The sequence below is a fragment of the Biomphalaria glabrata genome, chromosome 1, assembly GCF_947242115.1.
Source record: "Biomphalaria glabrata chromosome 1, xgBioGlab47.1, whole genome shotgun sequence".
NCBI lineage: Eukaryota > Metazoa > Mollusca > Gastropoda > Planorbidae > Biomphalaria > Biomphalaria glabrata.
Genome location: NC_074711.1, coordinates 48,318,115 through 48,335,618, shown reverse-complemented (window position 1 = coordinate 48,335,618; position 17,504 = coordinate 48,318,115). Strand labels below are relative to the sequence as shown.

At 42.1% G+C, this 17,504-nt stretch overlaps 1 protein-coding gene across 2 annotated transcripts in view; it reads left to right on the top strand.

The window, feature by feature from the left end:
- LOC106071380 (lysyl oxidase homolog 2-like) overlaps positions 1-17,504 on the top strand; it is a 242,452-nt gene that overhangs the window by 35,995 nt on the left and 188,953 nt on the right. For both annotated transcript variants that reach the window (XM_056040734.1, XM_056040726.1), the window contains exon 4: positions 751-907. In XM_056040734.1, coding sequence (XP_055896709.1) covers positions 751-907 — 157 coding nt within the window. The remainder of the gene's footprint in view (positions 1-750; positions 908-17,504) is intronic.

The following is a 17,504-nucleotide window of genomic DNA, read 5'->3' as shown; positions in this document are numbered from 1 at the left end:
ATGCAAACGACAATCACCAAATTCCAAGAGCACAGGTAAGGAAGATTTTGATTTTTAAAACCCCCTATTCAATATAAATAAAGCAAATTACACACTCAAATTTCTATGAGCGTAGCCAAAGGGTTTTGAGTTTAACCCCCCCCCCCTTTCAGTAGGGTTTGAAGCTAAAAAATACCTCTTCAATATAAAAAAAAAAATGTTATGAGCATAGGTAAATGGGTTTTGACTCAGTTTTGAGTTTAAGCTTTAATTCATCAATCAGTAATAGAGTTTAAAACAAAAAGGTAAATAAAAGGGAAAAAAAAGAATATAGGAATGTTATTTAACAGTTTAGCAAAATGCTCAGCATCACAAGCTATTTACAAGACAAAGGTATCCGGTTTAATATCATATTTTACTATCGGGTTAATCCGGCTCCGGTTGAATATCAAATAGTACTATCCCGTGCACCCGTAATAGAGTGATAGATAGATAGGTAGATAGATAGATAGATAGATAGATAGATAGATAGATAGATAGATAGATAGATAGATAGATAGAGAGAGAGAGAGATAGAGAGAGGGAGGGAGAGGGAGGGGAGAGAGAGAGGGAAAGGGAGTGAGGGAGAGGGAAAGAGAGAGATAGATAGTTCACATACCATCATCTAATTTGATGGGACTGAAAAAGACAGTGAAGTCGACTTCTCTATTCACAGAACCGATATTACGATAGGTTAGAGTATGACTAAAAGTTGGCAATCTCTATTCACAGACCAACTTCTTTGGTGGAACAGATATAATTAAAGGGTATTACCGTATCAAATGTTTGGGAAATGAATCTACACTAGATGAATGCCATGTCACCAAAAGTGATAATACTCACGTTTGTTCCAAGAAAACTTCAGTCGCTGGAGTTGTGTGCTCTAATTGTAAGTACAATACCTTGTCTTATTATAAATACTAGTCGACCGGCGGCATAGTATACGCCGCTATTTTGCAGGGTCGGTCTTAGGCCACTGCAACCTATGTGACCGAAGGATCCGCACTTTCATGGAACACGCGCTAATTCATGGTGTATTAATTATTAAATTAAACCATTTTATAACTTATAACAGATTTCCCGCGCACTCCTGTCGATTTACCAGGAGCTCCTGGAAATCTCCCAAAATCGCAAAATATACGAAAAAGTCCTTAAAATATACGGAAATATATACACAAAAATTGTCATTCAATATGGAAAAGGCCAATCTTTTGCGCGGCATTATGCATCAGCCGTAATTGTGTAATGTGGTGAAAGAAGCTTTTCGCGCCTCAAACTAATGAAGAATTACTTGAGGTCAACAATTCTCGTATAAAGATTGAAACATTTGGTAATTTTTGCTATTGATTGTGATCTATGTTAGAAATAGATGTACTGTACGACTTCGCTACACGCAAGGCTCGTAAAGTAATACTGTACCTAGTAAAGGATGAATAAAATGCAAAGACGAATTTATTTTCTAATATAAACTCTTAAATTTCACTTATTATCCGTGTGAAAACGTGTTCTTCCCCCCCCCCCCCCCGCTTGTTTTTTTTCGTGGGGTGACTATCCGCAGAAATAAGAGAGTGATCTTCCCATTTACTTCTCATCTGACCTGATTAGGGAAGAAGAGAATTATATATAAAGATCTTATATTATAAGTATATTGAAACCAGTGGCGTTACTAGGGTGGGTGTCACCCGGTGCGGTAAGATCAGGGTGTCACCCCCCTAGCGTTCCACTTATTGTTCCCAATAAAAAAAAATTCTCGTTGTTTACTTATTTTTTGCGCAATAATAATACAGTTCGTTGATTGCTGTTACGAAACGTTTAAATGAATATCGATTCTATTTTTTTTTCTCTGACGTATTATCGTTAATTACTGCATACATTAACATTTACGATTTTTAAATTATAAACAAATTAAACATCAACTGAACATGCTTTCCTAAGTAAACCAGCTCTTAGTAGAAACTTTTTAACATTATAGTGGTAGCTTTCTGAGCACGAATAATGAAAAAAAATGCAAATTTATGAAAAGTATATTGATCGGTACAAAAACTTGAAAAGAAAATATTTTTTAACATTAAAAGTGTACAATAACTTTACAAAATAAAAATTTAAATTTCCTTTTCAGAAATTCAAATTTGAAAACTTATAAATAACTTTAAACTCAATATATTTTGCGACTTCGTTTTCAATGGACAGAATTGGTTGATTTGAAATTCGTTTTTCAAAGGTTATTAATAGTTGTTAATTAACTTTAGTTTTGCAAAGCTTCTTTTCACATGACGTCACGTAGACATGCATTTGGCATGAAACAGTTAAAGGTTTAAATCAAGGGATGGTAGAGATTCGTTGACATCCTTCAAAACTTTACTGCATTCTAGTATTCTAGTTTTGTATTTATGTTCACATATATCTTGTCGTCTGGCTCAGTGTAGAAGAGATAGATACACTCAGTATTAACCTCTTGTTCTCTATTTGAATAGTGAATCCGGCATCTTAAGATTACTTTCCTGATACTTTCATTTTGTTAAAACTTATTTTTCTGTTGCAATTACATGCTAATTTAATTTGACAAAAGTTATCTCAATAACATTTTGAGCAAACTTCACATATTTCGTAGAGTCAATGTTAAAGTGCTCTAGCTTAGCCACCACTTTGCCAATAATGAACACTTAAATTTGAAGGTACTCTTGTGTTTAGTTGACTTTTTCCTCAGTACATCTGCAAACAAGAAAGTCAAGCAATGAAAGGTATGCATGTATTCACAGACAGCTGGTAGTTGTCTTTGCGCTAGTGTTTGTGTTTTCAGAGTGATGGCAAAGATTTTTGCCGTCACACTTTTATAAAATCGTTCTTTCATGGGTCTAACGATGAGCACATGTCACAGCCTAGTTGCTATTATAGGCGTGATGACGCGAATGTCGTGTATGTTGTAGGTACCTCTTCTGGTACGGCTGTAATGCTCTTCTTAACTAGATACTTTATTAGACGCACTAGATTTTGCAAGTGCGTAACAACACAGTTGTATACTAAAGTCTCCAACGACAACATTTAGAATTACTGATAAACACACTGGTAGCAGACATAAATTTATTACATATCAAATAAATCACAAAAGATATTGGCATCATAAGCCATCACAAACTATGGTCAATAATAATCCAATGAAAAGAACTGCATACTACATAATAATTACTCGGTGCTCATACAATATACCTAAGAAGATAATAACGCTCCTCCATCTACAAGAGACATAAAACAACTGAGATGTCCACCTCGTGGTCAGTCCCCGATCAGTAGACAAAATCTCGTGGTGTTAGCACGGAATAATTCAGTGACTACTAGTCACCAAATATTACAGGGGTTCTAAAACTGATACATGACAGCACACCAGCGAGTTGTTCCTATGACACCACTGGCGGATCCAGGGGGGGGGGCGGTAGGGGCGATCGCCCCCCACTCGGCCGACCCCACCTTTCGGGGGCGGACGAATTTTAGTATAGAATTCACACAATTTTTATACGAATTTATTACTTATGTTAATAATATATGCTAATTATTTATATTTCAACCTATTTTTAGATTATTTCGCCCCCCCCCTAGTATGTTGGCCGATTTGGTGGGGTCGGTAGGGGGCGATGGTATCAATCCCGCCCCTCCACCCATACACTTTCGAGTGGGGGGGGGCGGTCCAATTTATTTGTAGAAATCACAGCTTGCTAACAGAAACTATTAAATATCTATATGATTAAAACTTGTTATTGATATTTTAACCGATCTTTATATTATGTCGTTCCCTGTTTGCCGATTGGGGGGGGGGGGAGGGCGAATACCTCTACTACCCTTCCCACCTAAATCCTTTGAGTGGGAGGGGCGGTCCTACTTTTATGGAGAAATCATAGTTTGTGAACAAAGTTAATTCAATTAATATATAAATTTTATATTATGTCAATCCCCTTCTGATATCTTGGCCGATTCGGTGGGGTTGGGGGGAGGATGATTGCATGTACTGCCCTCCCACTCTAGCCCTCTTAGTGGGGGGGGGCGGTCCTATTTTTATGGAGAATCATAGTTTGTGAACAAAATTTGTTGAGTCGTCCCACTCCTATTCTTTAATGCCAAATGCAATCTTTAGCAGAAATTATTAAAGGAGAGAGGATTAATCGTTTTCACTCTACCGCCCCTATCATTTCCAGACATAGTTTATGTAATTTCACATGAATTTATCATAATTATTTTAAGAAAGTTAGAATTCAAACGAAATTTTTAGTATAAGAGTCATGATTGAGATGAGCTCTAAACCCATTTATTTTTTAATTTTTTTTTTTTTAAGTCGCCATTTCCCAACCTTAACTCAATCTGAAATTTTTCTAGTTAAACAAACTTGGGACTATAACTCACAATTTATACTTCAATTTTATTGAATATTATTTATCGAATAATTCTTTTTTCGGCGGCGATCCTCAAAGCCAAATCTAAATATGTGGGGTATCTTATCTTCTCAAGGAACAAATCGTGTTTTATTTGCAATGTATAAAGGGCCTATAAATTCATATTAGAATATTTTTCAAGTACAACATTATTCAAAAGGTCCTTTTTTGGAGAATGCGTTTCTTCTATGAAGTATGCAAGAAAACGTTTTTGGCGTCGGAACCCCACTGATGAATAATGAGCTGTAGTTGTCAGGAGAATGCGTTTTTGCAGTGAAGAATGCAAAAAAACGCTTTTGGCGACAGGGCTTCGCCCCGAACTCCATTGATAAATAATGAGCTGTATATGTCAGGAGAATGCGTTTCTGCAGTGAAAAAAAGCAAGAAAACGCTTTTGGCGTCGGGGCTTTGCCCCGAAACCCACTATGGAACCTTCTAGCGCTGCCCCAGTTGTTTTGTTTTTCGCCTAAGGTTGAGAAATGCTGCGCTTTTTTTTCTCATATATATATATATATATATATATATATATATATATATATATATATATATATATATATATATATATATATATATATATATATATATATATATATATATATGTGGTGTACGCACGTTTATGCAAAGGGTTAGGGTTTACTGGGCGTTAGGGTTTGGAAAAAAAACGCCCCCCCCCCCACTCCAAAGTTCTGGATCCGCTAGTGTATGACACTCTATCATTAATTCAAATATCCCATCGATTGGTAGCAGCGGCAAAGAAAGAAAACTTTTTTTTCTAGAAAACCGAGAATGTATTTTCTGATTAAGAATTTTGACCACATAGCTTAAGTTAACGGTGTACACATCCATTCAAGTTTCTTTTTATGTTCTTCATTTAATACTGCTTGCACTTCTTCATGAATCCTTGACATTGTAGCTGCATAACCAAGTCCCTGCATTGTCCCTGAGCTCATCCCTAAGCCTATCTCTTTCCAGGCGTTTTAAATTATCAGAACTGATACCATCAGCTTTTTGTCCACTTCAAGAAGAATATCCTACAACATTTCTGTCATTCCAACATTACCATTACTACTATTAATATATCTTACAACTTCAGATATCCATGTTAGATGTGCTGTAATACGTAATACCAGAGTACCTTACAGCATTTATGTCTCTGATCTCTGATAAGTATATCCCTTAAGTGGTTCTCTGAGTTTTGGTACAAGCTTGGAAAGTAACTTTTTTTTTTTGGCATCGCTGCCTTGCAATTGTATAAGTTATCATTTTAGCACTAGGTAATATTTGGATATTATTTCCCCAATCCCAAGAAAAAAATTCCATTATTTGTGAAAAGTCTTCTTCGATTCGCCACCAAATACCAACTTTTGCTTTGTTAGAAACAATGCGATAGTAAGCCATCTATAAGTGCAAGATGTTCCTCTGTTTTCCCATCTATAAGTGCAAGATGTTCCTCTGTTTTCCCATCTATAAGTGCAAGCTGTTTCTCTGTTTTCCCATCTATAAGTGCAAGATGTTTCTCTGTTTTCCCATCTATAAGTGCAAGATGCTCCTCTGTTTTCCCATCTTACTTTAATCATAACAATGACTTACAGTCAATTTTTGAAGCCAAAATTCGGCTGCCAAAATGTTCCAAATTTGAAAACCTGATAAATGTTCTTTACTCTTCTCGCGAGTTTCTCATTGTGTACATGCCCACTGTTTACCAAACAAGAAAATCTTGCTATTGATGTTTTCTTCATTCAGAAAAGGTTTATTCAACCTTTCTTATGCTTTATGATCTTGCTCCTGTCACAATTTGTAGTTAATACTTTTAATTATTTTTTTTTGGAAAAGTACATTTTTTTCACTCAGTTGTCACCCCCTATCGGGTGTCACCCGGTGCGGACCGCACCCCCCTAGTGACGCCACTGATTGGAACGTCTCTATCTAGGCTAAGTTTTAAAAAGTCGTGCGCACAAAAAACACTGGCAATGTAAGGATAAAACGTAATCACCAGAATGTAATACTTGGGCCGGACACCTATTTGGTATGAGAGCTTAATGGACCTCATTCACCAAAAGTAAACAAACAACATTTAGCCACGTGATTCTCTATCATCATCATCATCATCAAACTCCATTAGAGTGAGGGCTTGAGAGGCTCAAATCCTCTCTTGCAAAAGCCCTGGACAGAAACCCTGCTGTCTTGCGTAGTGCATAAATGTCGCCATACAGGTCGAGAATTTTGGGTTTCCCAGACCTGTCGAGACGTAGATCAGCAAGTCTGGGGCAGTCAAACAGAATATGAGGCACGGTTTCCTCTTCTTCCCCGCAGCGGGGGCACCGTGAATCAAAATTTGGCCATAGTCGCGAGAAATATGAGCCAACAGGACAGTGGCACTGTGCTATAATAGCTTGCTCAGGCCTGGACAGCCTCCACCAAGGGGAAGTGCGGTTAGGGCGCCTCATGCGCTCCCAGACTCCACGGGCTTTTTGGGACTTGTCCCAGCACTCAAACCACTTTTCCATTTCTGTTTTTTGTATTATAGCCAGGGCTTGGTGAAAGCTCACAGCCTGATCAGTGGGTGGAATTTGCCCTCCCTGGTGGGCCAAAGAGTCTGCAAATGTGTTGCAAGTCACACCTATGTGACTCGGTATCCACTGCATTATTACAGGGGTGCCATAGCGTTGTTTAATGTTATGTGAAGCCATGATGACAGTGCTGATATTTCGGGGCCATGGTCCGGGGCTTTGCAAAGCCTGTAGTACAGATTTTGAGTCAGTGACCACAACAATCTGTGTTGCCCTCAAATGTCCCTCGCCGAGTTGAGAGTCAATGACTTTTAAGGCTTCACAGACTGCCATGGTCTCCGCATCAAAACTGCAAATACTACCACATGGTCCAAAGATTTTGTCTGTGTAAGAGCGAAGAAAGACGATGTAGGCTCCATAGCCTGCTCTTCCAGAATCTATTGATGCCGACCCGTCAGTGTATGCAAAAATAGCACTGGGCTTGAAGGTATTAATGGTCTCCAGAGCTAGGATTTGAAGGTCGTTAGATGAACGGCTTTGCTTAGTGGCATTAGGGTCTACTAATTTCAAGCGTATCTCTGGGGTTTTTGGGCGACACCAAGGGGGAAGGGGATGAAAGCGTTGAATGTTTTGTCGGTTGGTGGAGAGGCCAGCTTCATCAGATATTCTAGTGGCATGATGCATAAAAGACTGCATCTGGATACGTCTTCTGCATCTCCAACCATCCACTAGTTTTCTAGCTGGGAGGTATTCATCCAGCCTTTTATACCGCTCATAGCAGGTCAGTACTGACCTTTCCCTCCTAAGGTTTAGTGGACCTATATTAGCCATTATTTCAGCCGCATTTACTGGACTTGTCCTAAAGGTTCCACAGTCGAATCTTAATGCTTGGGACTGTATTTTATCAAGTTGTTCAAGAGCAGTCCTAGAGCCATAAATTTGCACAGGTCGGCTGTAGTCTATCTGTGATCGGACTGCTCCTAAATACAGGGATCGGAGCATGTCTGCTCGGGCTCCCCACTTCGTGGATGCCAGCTTCCGCACAATGCTAAGTTTCCCTGAGGCCTTTTTTACAACATCCTGGATGTGCTCACACATTTTTAGTTCTTTATCATATGCGATCTAAAGTTACACCAAGGTACTTGGGTAGCTTTTCCATGCTGAGAGCCACTCCGTTGAGGGAGAGCCGGAAAGGTTGCCCGAGAATGCCAGTCCCGAGCGTGAACATAGAATAGACCGTCTTGGAGGTGTTTATTTCTAGCCTCCATTTTTGTGTGTATGAGCAGAGCGTATGGAGATCTTCTTGTAGCACTTTTTGTATGGAGGTTGCGCTCCTTCCGGATTTCCAAAGGACAATATCATCAGCATATAGCAGCTTTTGGCATTTTAGCTGAGCCGGTAGGTCATTTATGAAGGCCGTGAAAAGGGCGCATGACAGGACGGAGCCCTGGGGGAGGCCGTGCTCGAGGGTCATTTCCCCTGAGACTTCTCTGTACATCCTTGTTCTTATTGTACGCTCTTGTAGGAAGTCTCTAATCCAGTAATATATCCGTCCCCGCACCCCCACGGCTCTTATCTTATGAAGCAAACCAGGCCGCCATACTTTATCATATGCCTGCTTTAAGTCAATGAAGACTGCGTATATGCTTTCGGTCCTTTGGAATCCATCTGCTACGCTCTGCACAAAGATGTTGACTTGGTCTATAGCGGACATTCCAGCCCTAAAACCAGCCTGTTCTCGAGCTATAAGACGGGCACTCTCAAGGTACCAAACCAGACGCCCATTTACCATTTTTTCAGCCATCTTTCCCACACAAGATGTGAGTGAGATGGGCCTGTAGCCCTCAGCAGTGGAAGCATCTTTTCCCTTTTTTGGTATAGAATAATGGTGGCACATTTCCAGGCCCTGGGCAGATCACCATCTGCCCAGGTTTTATTTACGAATGCCAAGAGCACGGCCCTTCCTTTCCCCCCTACATGCTTAAGCATTTCGGGGGTGATTCTCTATCTCTTCTATACAAATTACGGTATAATTTTTAATACACAATGGCTGGCACGTGACATTTTTTCCCATTGTTTTATCAATATTATCACGTGACAAAATGTTTGTTTACGATCGGTGAATGAGGTCCATTAAGTTAAGACGACGTAACAGAAGTTCTCTGTCTAGGTTTCTGTTTTTCTCGTGTTCATACATATATATGTTATAAACCTAGTGGTGGGGGGGGGTAGTGGTATGTGTGTAGTCAACCGACGCAAATCGCACTGGCCAACGCTAGACGAGCGGTCAACCGTGACGAGTCAACAGCGATGACTGGCGAAGTTTCAAGAAACATCTAGACACCAGGCACGTGGGAATGTGATTAACCAAAAGAAAGGTCGAGCGATTTTTCGTTGTAGGTATCACGGTCAGACGGCCCAGTACAGTCCGGGTTCAAGACAGTTGGGTTCAGTACATAAAAAATCATAAAGGGAATGCGGTCATCTCGAACCATACGTGGACATCTAAACGGTTCAGCACAGACATTTGGTTCAGCGGTGTGGTTCTGTACGGCACTTTACGACGGTGCGGAGTACTATCAAGTACAGTCAAGAAACCTCGCTAGTACGAGACGGCGTCTTGATCTTGATCTGCAATTGAATCCGACACAACGAGTGTGTGAGGTCATTCATGACAATTTAACCAGTGCTAATCGGGACGAGGCGGAGAGGCCAGTGCAAGAGTTGATACGGCGGTACGGTTGTTAACGAAGAAATATTTGTACAGTCGTGTAACGTGTTGCCAATTGTACAGTGTTGGCTGTGATATATTGGACATTCTTTTTACGCTATTTGGACGCCCAGAGTTGTCAAGTTCTTAAAGTTGGTGTTGTCGTGTGGAGCAGTTTGCAGAGAGCATGAATAGTGAGAAACGTTACAATTTTTTTCAGGCTGACATACATCCAAACATTTGCTTGGGTCGCACTCCACCATCATGGTCTCAATTTCATGTTAATGTCCTCATCTTCTACCTCAGTATCTTTAATGACCGTGACCCGTCCCGAGACTTGACGTTAAACTGCGCTCCTCTTTCCTTAGCACTTTTGGAGCTCAAAAGTGCCCTACTTCTTTTCTATCATTGTGTCTGCCTCCTCTTTTCCTCCTTCTGCCTTCATTGATCATCACTCTGTCTCCTTATCTCTAAATATCTCACTACGTCCTAGACCAGTCCGTTTGCCGTGGACTGCGAAGAGATCCTGGTGTTTGAGTGGTGGCTATCTGAGGATAAACTACCACAACACAATACATTGGCTCCAAGTTCCCCTAGACCTGAGGCCCAGATGGCCCGCTCTGGGTCAATCGGCTGGTCATGCAGGGCGGTGGCTGGAGGGTCAATCAGGGAGCTGCTGTATCGGATACATGTCCGATGCAGCAGCTGACTGAGTATAGCACCTGTGTAGCCCTGGCGGGCTCATTCTGGACTTCCGAATGGCCCGTCCCTTTGTTGGACTCGATGGCGGGTGGGGAGCACAGGTGCCGAATTAACAAGAATATACAAGGACAAAAGAAAACCCAACAAACTACTTGCCCCAGATTTAAGTCTGGGCAAGAGACGCCGTATTGAGGCAAAAAAGGAGGAGGCCACAAAAAGCTGTACTACCTGGCCATCATTTTTGGTGGTCAGGTGCACAGAGGAGGGAAAAGTCTGACAAAGCTGAGCCCTTTCCTTATCTATAAGGGACTCAAGTCAGTAGTGGGAGAGCCCAAGAGTTTGTCTAAGCTACACAAATCAATGGAACTTCTTGTAGAAGTAGATGGCAAGACACACTCTGATGGGCTTTTAAGATGCAGAAGACTCTGTGATCTCCAAGTGGAAGTCATGCCACACAAGAGTCTGAACACCAGCAGAGGTGTAATCAGCTCTAGGGACCTACTGGAATGTTCCGAGAAGGAAATAGTGGAGGGCATTGAAGGAGTCACCCATGCCCGGCGAATTACCAGGCGCAGGGATGGTGAGGAGGTCAAAACCGCCACTATTATCCTCACATTCGGAACTAGGACACAGCCAGAGTATGTGAAGGCAGGATACCTACGAGTTCCAGTGAGGCCCTACATACCTAACCCCATGAGGTGCTTCAAGTGCCAGGGTTATGGACACGGCGCGGCAGTCTGCTAGAGGAACACTGTGTGTGCCAGATGTGCTGGAGAGGGTCATGAGGACAAGGGCTGCACAGCCCAGTTCAAGTGCCCAAACTGTCAAGCTGGCCACTCAGCCTACTCCAAGGACTGCCCTGTGTGGAAACAGGAGGTTGTCGTGCAGGAGTACAAGGCAAGAAATGGATGTACCTTTAGCCAGGCGAAATCGGCTGTACTGACCCTACCCAAGGGCCAATTCGGCTTGACAAAGACCTACGCCCAGGCTGTTGCTAAGATAGGAAGATCCATAGCCACACAGACGGACACATTGACCCCACCACCCCCTCCTCCTCCTCCAACTCAGAAGAAAACACCGCCAAAGAACACACCTCTGAAGAAACAAGAAAGCCCTGTTGTCATGCTAAAGAACAGGTTCTCTGTGCTCGCTGATGAGAGCATGGAGACTAAGCAGCATGTCAAAACCAATACTCCGGGAGAACCCGGAGACATCATGTCTGACAAAGGTTCTCCTCAGAGAACCCAGCCAGACACCCCAACCTCTACCGAATTAGAGGTTGACCAACTCCCTAATGGGAGAAATCAAAGCGGAGAGGATGCCCGAGGCGAGAGAGGAGGAAATGACCTCCGCTCTAACCAGAGGGATCCCCCCTCTCCAGAGAGAAAGACTTCCCCCAAAAGGGGGTTGTCCTCCTCTCCATCTAAAGCCAAGAATAAAAATACCAAGGTCACTGGAATAAAGGGAAACCCCTCCGGGGGCCTCCCAAGGCCAAATAGCTCCAAGTAGGTCATCTAGAATAAGCCATGGATTCCAGAATTATACAGTGGAATTGTAGAGGCCTCAAGGCCAATTACGAGGAAATGCAGCTACTGATGGACTCTGAGACTCCTGTAGCTGTCTGCTTACAGAAAACATTTCTGAAAGATTGCATCAGCTTCCGAAGCTACCGTGCTTATAGCAAGAATGTTGAGGATGCAGAGAGAGCATCAGGTGGAGTCTGTATCCTTGTGAAGGATAGCATCCCCCATGAGAGGGTAGAACTACAGACCACACTACAGGCCGTAGCAGCTAGGATAACCCTTCACAAGGTTATCACTTGCTGCAGCCAGTATCTACCACCAGGCGCTCCATTAAACCGAATAGACATGGAGGACCTATTGAAACAACTCCCCCGGCCTTATTTAATCCTTGGGGATTTCAATGCCCATAACACCATGTGGGGATCCAACAATACCGACACAAGAGGTCGTATGCTGGAGGATATCTTCCTCCAACATGATTTATGCATACTTAATGATGCATCACCGACCTACTTGCACCCAGGAACTGGATCACTCACATGCATTGACCTCACCGTATGCGTCACCGGACTTCTGGACGATTTTAAATGGTCAATTAGCAATGATCTACGGGGAAGTGATCACTTCCCAATCATCATTACTAACAATCTCCCTTCATTGGGACGACCTCAGCGGTGGAAACTGAATAAGGCCGATTGGGAACAATTCCAAAAAAGATGCTCCGAGGATATCACAGAAAATATCCTCCATGAACAGAACCCAGCTGATACCTTTGCTAGAAAGCTACTAAGTATAGCCAGGAAAGGTGTACCCCTAACCTCTGCAAATCCAAAACGGCCTAGCAAACCATGGTTTGATACAGCTTGCAAAAGTGCTATTGGCGATAGGAAAAAACGACTGGCTGCATTTATAAAGAATCCTTCCCAGAGAAATAGCTGACTGCCTTGCATCCTCAATAGCAGAAAAATCATCCACTGCACACTACACGCCAGAGTTCCAAAAAGTCAAAACCAGGGAGGAAAGACACCCCATTGATTTCAGGTCAGAGAACAATGAAGACTACAACAAACCGTTCTCGCTTGAGGAACTGAGGGAATCGCTGGACAAGTCACATGACACAGCGCCTGGAGAAGACGAAATCCATTACCAGTTCCTCAAGCACCTTCCCGAACCATCATTGGCAGTCCTGCTAGGGGTCTATAACTGTGTGTGGCAAACAGGCGCTTTCCCAAACAGCTGGAGGAAAGCCACAGTTATACCGATACCTAAAGACGGCTCTGACCCAGCTAACTATCGACCAATAGCACTAACAAGCTGCATCTGCAAAACCATGGAAAGAATGATTAACAGTAGGCTGGTCTGGTACCTGGAAAGGAATAAAGTGATCTCAAACTACCAGTGCGGATTCCGGCAGGGGCGGACAACAACTGACCACCTGGTAAGGCTGGAAGCTTATATTAGAAATGCGTTACTCAGAAGAGAACATCTAGTAGCTGTATTCTTCGATATAGAAAAGGCCTATGACACAACCTGGAAACATGGCATTCTACGTGACCTGGCGCTTATGGGGCTTAAGGGACACCTCCCCCGTTTTGTGGAGGAATTCCTGAAAGATCGAAAATTTCAGGTTCGAGTGGGCAACTCCGTTTCTGACACTCATGACCAGGAAATGGGTGTACCCCAGGGCAGCATTCTGTCAGTCACCCTGTTCAACATTAAAATAAATAGCATCATAAATGCGCTGTCCCCTGGCATAGAGTGCTCTTTGTATGTTGATGACTTTGTCATTCTTACTTATGGGAAAAACATGAACACCTTAGAAAGAAAATTACAGTTATGTTTAAACAAAATTCAGGGTTGGGCAAACTATAATGGTTTCAAATTCTCAGACTCCAAAACATTTAGTATGCATTTTTGTAATCTAAGGGGATTCCACCCAGACCCTGAACTATTTATACACAAAAAGAAGATCCCTGTCGTGAAAACTACAAAATTTTTAGGCCTCACCTTAGATTCCAAATTTAATTTTCTCCCCCACATTAAGGAACTTAAGAAGAAATGCCAAAAGTCATTAAACATACTAAGAGTACTCAGCCATACGGACTGGGGAGCTGACAGAGATACCTTGCTGCTGCTTTATCGGAGTCTAATTCGATCCAAGCTAGACTACGGATCCATAATATATGGAGCAGCAAGGAAGTCGTACCTAAAAATACTGGAACCAATACAAAATGCTGCCCTGCGTCTCTGTCTCGGCGCGTTTCGTACATCACCTATCCCAAGTCTCCATGTGGAGGCTGGAGAACTCCCCATGGATATAAGAATGAAAAAGCTTGCAATGCAGTATATAGTCAAGCTAAAATCCAACCCCACGAACCCTGCTTTTGACTCCATATTTAACCCCACAGAGGTAGAATTATACAATCGAAGGCCTAACGTTTTACAGCCGTTGGGCCTTCGAATGAGAGAACCCATCCAAAATTTAACCCCACCCATTGACCAAATCTCTAAAATAGAAACCCCTCAGAACCCTCCTTGGCTAATTAATTAACCCAAATTAAATTTATCCCTCCTTAATTTCAAAAAAGAAAATACAGACCCAAGCATACTACAAATCCACTTTAGGGAACTGCAGGAGAGCTACAGAGATTGTGGCACCATCTACACAGACGGATCCAAAATGGAGGGAAAGGTCGCGTGTGCCTGCTCCTTTCGGAACAAAACAATCTCCCGTAGACTCCCCGATGGCTGCTCCATCTTTACGGCCGAATTGCACGCAATATTGCTTGCACTTATGGCCGTAAAAGCATCAGAAAGGAGGAAATTTATAATCTGCTCCGCCTCCAAATCTGCATTGCAAGCTTTGGGGCGGATGAAGACTGACATCCCATTGGTACATAAGAGCCTGAAGCTGTTGGACCAAATAACAGCCGACCGTAGGGATGTCACCTTCATCTGGGTCCCCTCCCATATTGGCATTGAGGGAAACGAAGCCGCAGACAGAGAAGCAAAGAGAGCCCTAAATCATGCGGTGTCAGGAACCCAAATTCCCGACTCGGACCTGAGACAAAGTATTGCCTCTGCCACCTATCGAGAGTGGCAGAACCGATGGGAGGCTGAGACTCACAGTAAACTCAGGCAGATTGTGGCGGATGTCAGGTGGTGGCCCACATCTAAGGGTCTGACAAGACGTGGTAGCACGACCATGTCCAGACTTAGGATTGGCCACACCTACATCATGCACTCTTTTGTACTGAAGAGAGAGGAGGCCCCACTTTGTGAGTACTGTGACTCTCGCCTCACCGTGGAACATATCCTCGTTGATTGCCCCAGATACCAGGATGTCAGGGCGAAATATTTTAGAGCCACTAATTTAAATACACTGTTTGATAATGTCGACCCTGGGAAGGTACTGGGCTTTATCCGAGTAGTGGGGCTATCTACGAAGATCTGATTTATGAATTTGTGAACATGCACTATTTACATTAGATTTTTACCAAATATTTAAATTTTTACTACCTTTACTATTTTAACTGTGAATAGACCTTGATTTTAATGATATGACTGTATAGAATCTGGCCCTTGTTGTTTAGAGAGAGAGGGATCCTTAAGGGACTGCAGGCACGACATGGCCTAAATTGTGCCGATGTGCCTCAAATCAAAAATCAAATCAAATCAATGACCGTGACAAGTGTGGTGTGTATGAGAATGTGTTAGCTTGTTATTTTATGTCTAGGGTGTAGTTTTTGGTTGTTCACACTAGCACATAAATTTAGGTACACTTACAGGCACAGCATTAGGTAAACAAGCAATCAACAATTAGTAGTTTGTAAATAAAATGAAAAATATTGTAAAAATAAAGGAATAAATTGATAGCGTACTTGACAATGGGGAAAAATTACAATAGAATACTATCATCACGAGATGTACCGATTAAGTAGCAATTGTATCATCGATGCCCCTTTGCTTATCTTTTTATTCTGTTGAGACTGGCTCTTAGATTAGAAGGTGACAGTGACCAAGCGTCAAAAGCGTAGCCGTGGAGGGTTTCTTGGGTTCAACCAACCCCAAATGAAATCCCCCCCCTGCTACGCCCATTGAATTTTGTGACTGATTTTTTGCTTTCATTTTGTGTATTTTAGGTGAGATTTTAATATTAAATTATCATTTGCCCAATGCAGTAAAGGTTTTGAGTTTAAAATCCCTTTGCAGGGGTTTTGCAATTAAATCCCCCTTACATAAAACAAAAAAATAATGCAAACGAAAATCCCCAAATTCCAAGATCATAGCCAAGGAAGATTTTGATTTTAAAACCTCCTCCAAAATGTTTTACGATAAAACCCCCACTTCAGTATAAGACTAAAACATACGTCAGTCACCAGATTCTATGAGAGTAGCCAAGAGGAGTTTTGTGTTTAAACCCCCTCACTCCAGAGGTATTTGACTTTAAAACCCTCCCCCCAGCAGGATTTGAAGCTGAAAACCACCTCATCAATATACAAAAAAAGGAAATTACTCACTCAAAACTCTATGAGCGTAGCCAAAGAGGGTTTTGAGTGTAAACCCTCCTCCTCTAGAGGGCTTTAAGTTTAAAACTCCTCCAGATGGTTTTGAGTTTAAAATCCCCCTACAGATAGTTTTGAAGGTGAAAACTCCCTATTCAATATTATTTTAAAGCAAAATTCAGTCACCTAATTCTATGAGCGTAGTTAAGGGGGTTTTGAGTTTGTTAAGAAAAAAAAAACTCCAGAGATGTTTTAGTTTAAAACCCCAAAACGATAAAATTTTCCCCTTTCGATATTAAATCTAAAGCAAACTACAGTCACCAAAATCCAAGAGCGAAGACAAGAGAGGTTACACATTTCTACCAGTCGCTGGGCTCCATTAATAAAGTGCAGTAAATGGCATGGAAGTTAACTGCCGAAATCGAAAAAAAAATCTAAGTGTCGCTAAATAAAGATGGCTATGACGGATTTCAGGAGTCAGTTATAGAGATCGAGTCTCAATCAAGGAAATCCTCTGCCGAACTGGGAGTCGACCACTTAGTGAGGTTGTGACTGAGCGTCGCATGAGGATTGCGGCACATGTTCTCTTGACAAAATGAATCACGCATACCAAGAGTTGCGATGAGATGGAGGCCATTACGAGGAAAGCGAAAACAGGGAAATCTATAACTTGGCGCCATACTTTCATGGAGGACCTCAGAGCAGTGGACACAAAGTGGGAAGAGACTTCAAACATTGCCAGAGTTTAGTGGGGACAGATTGCTGCCCAATGTGCCAAACGGTTCGGGAGGATATAAGTCCTAAGTAAGAATAGTAGATAAGGTATTTGAACTAAAATTTTGTAATAACAGGTTAAATGCATTGTAGAATACGCATTTTTTTTTAAATACCGGAAATAATGCCTGGCGGCGGGGCTCCGCATCGAACCTCCCTGGGAGCTGGCAAGGACGAGATGTTTACAGCTTATTCCACTCATTTTTTGTACGATCCATCCGAAAGCGTTAACCTATCAAATAGGCCGTTACTCTTTCTGAAATACACGGTACTCGGCACAATTTTCGTAAAGTTTACGATTGTCGATGCTATATGCCTTTTTTCTAACCAACTCGCGTCAT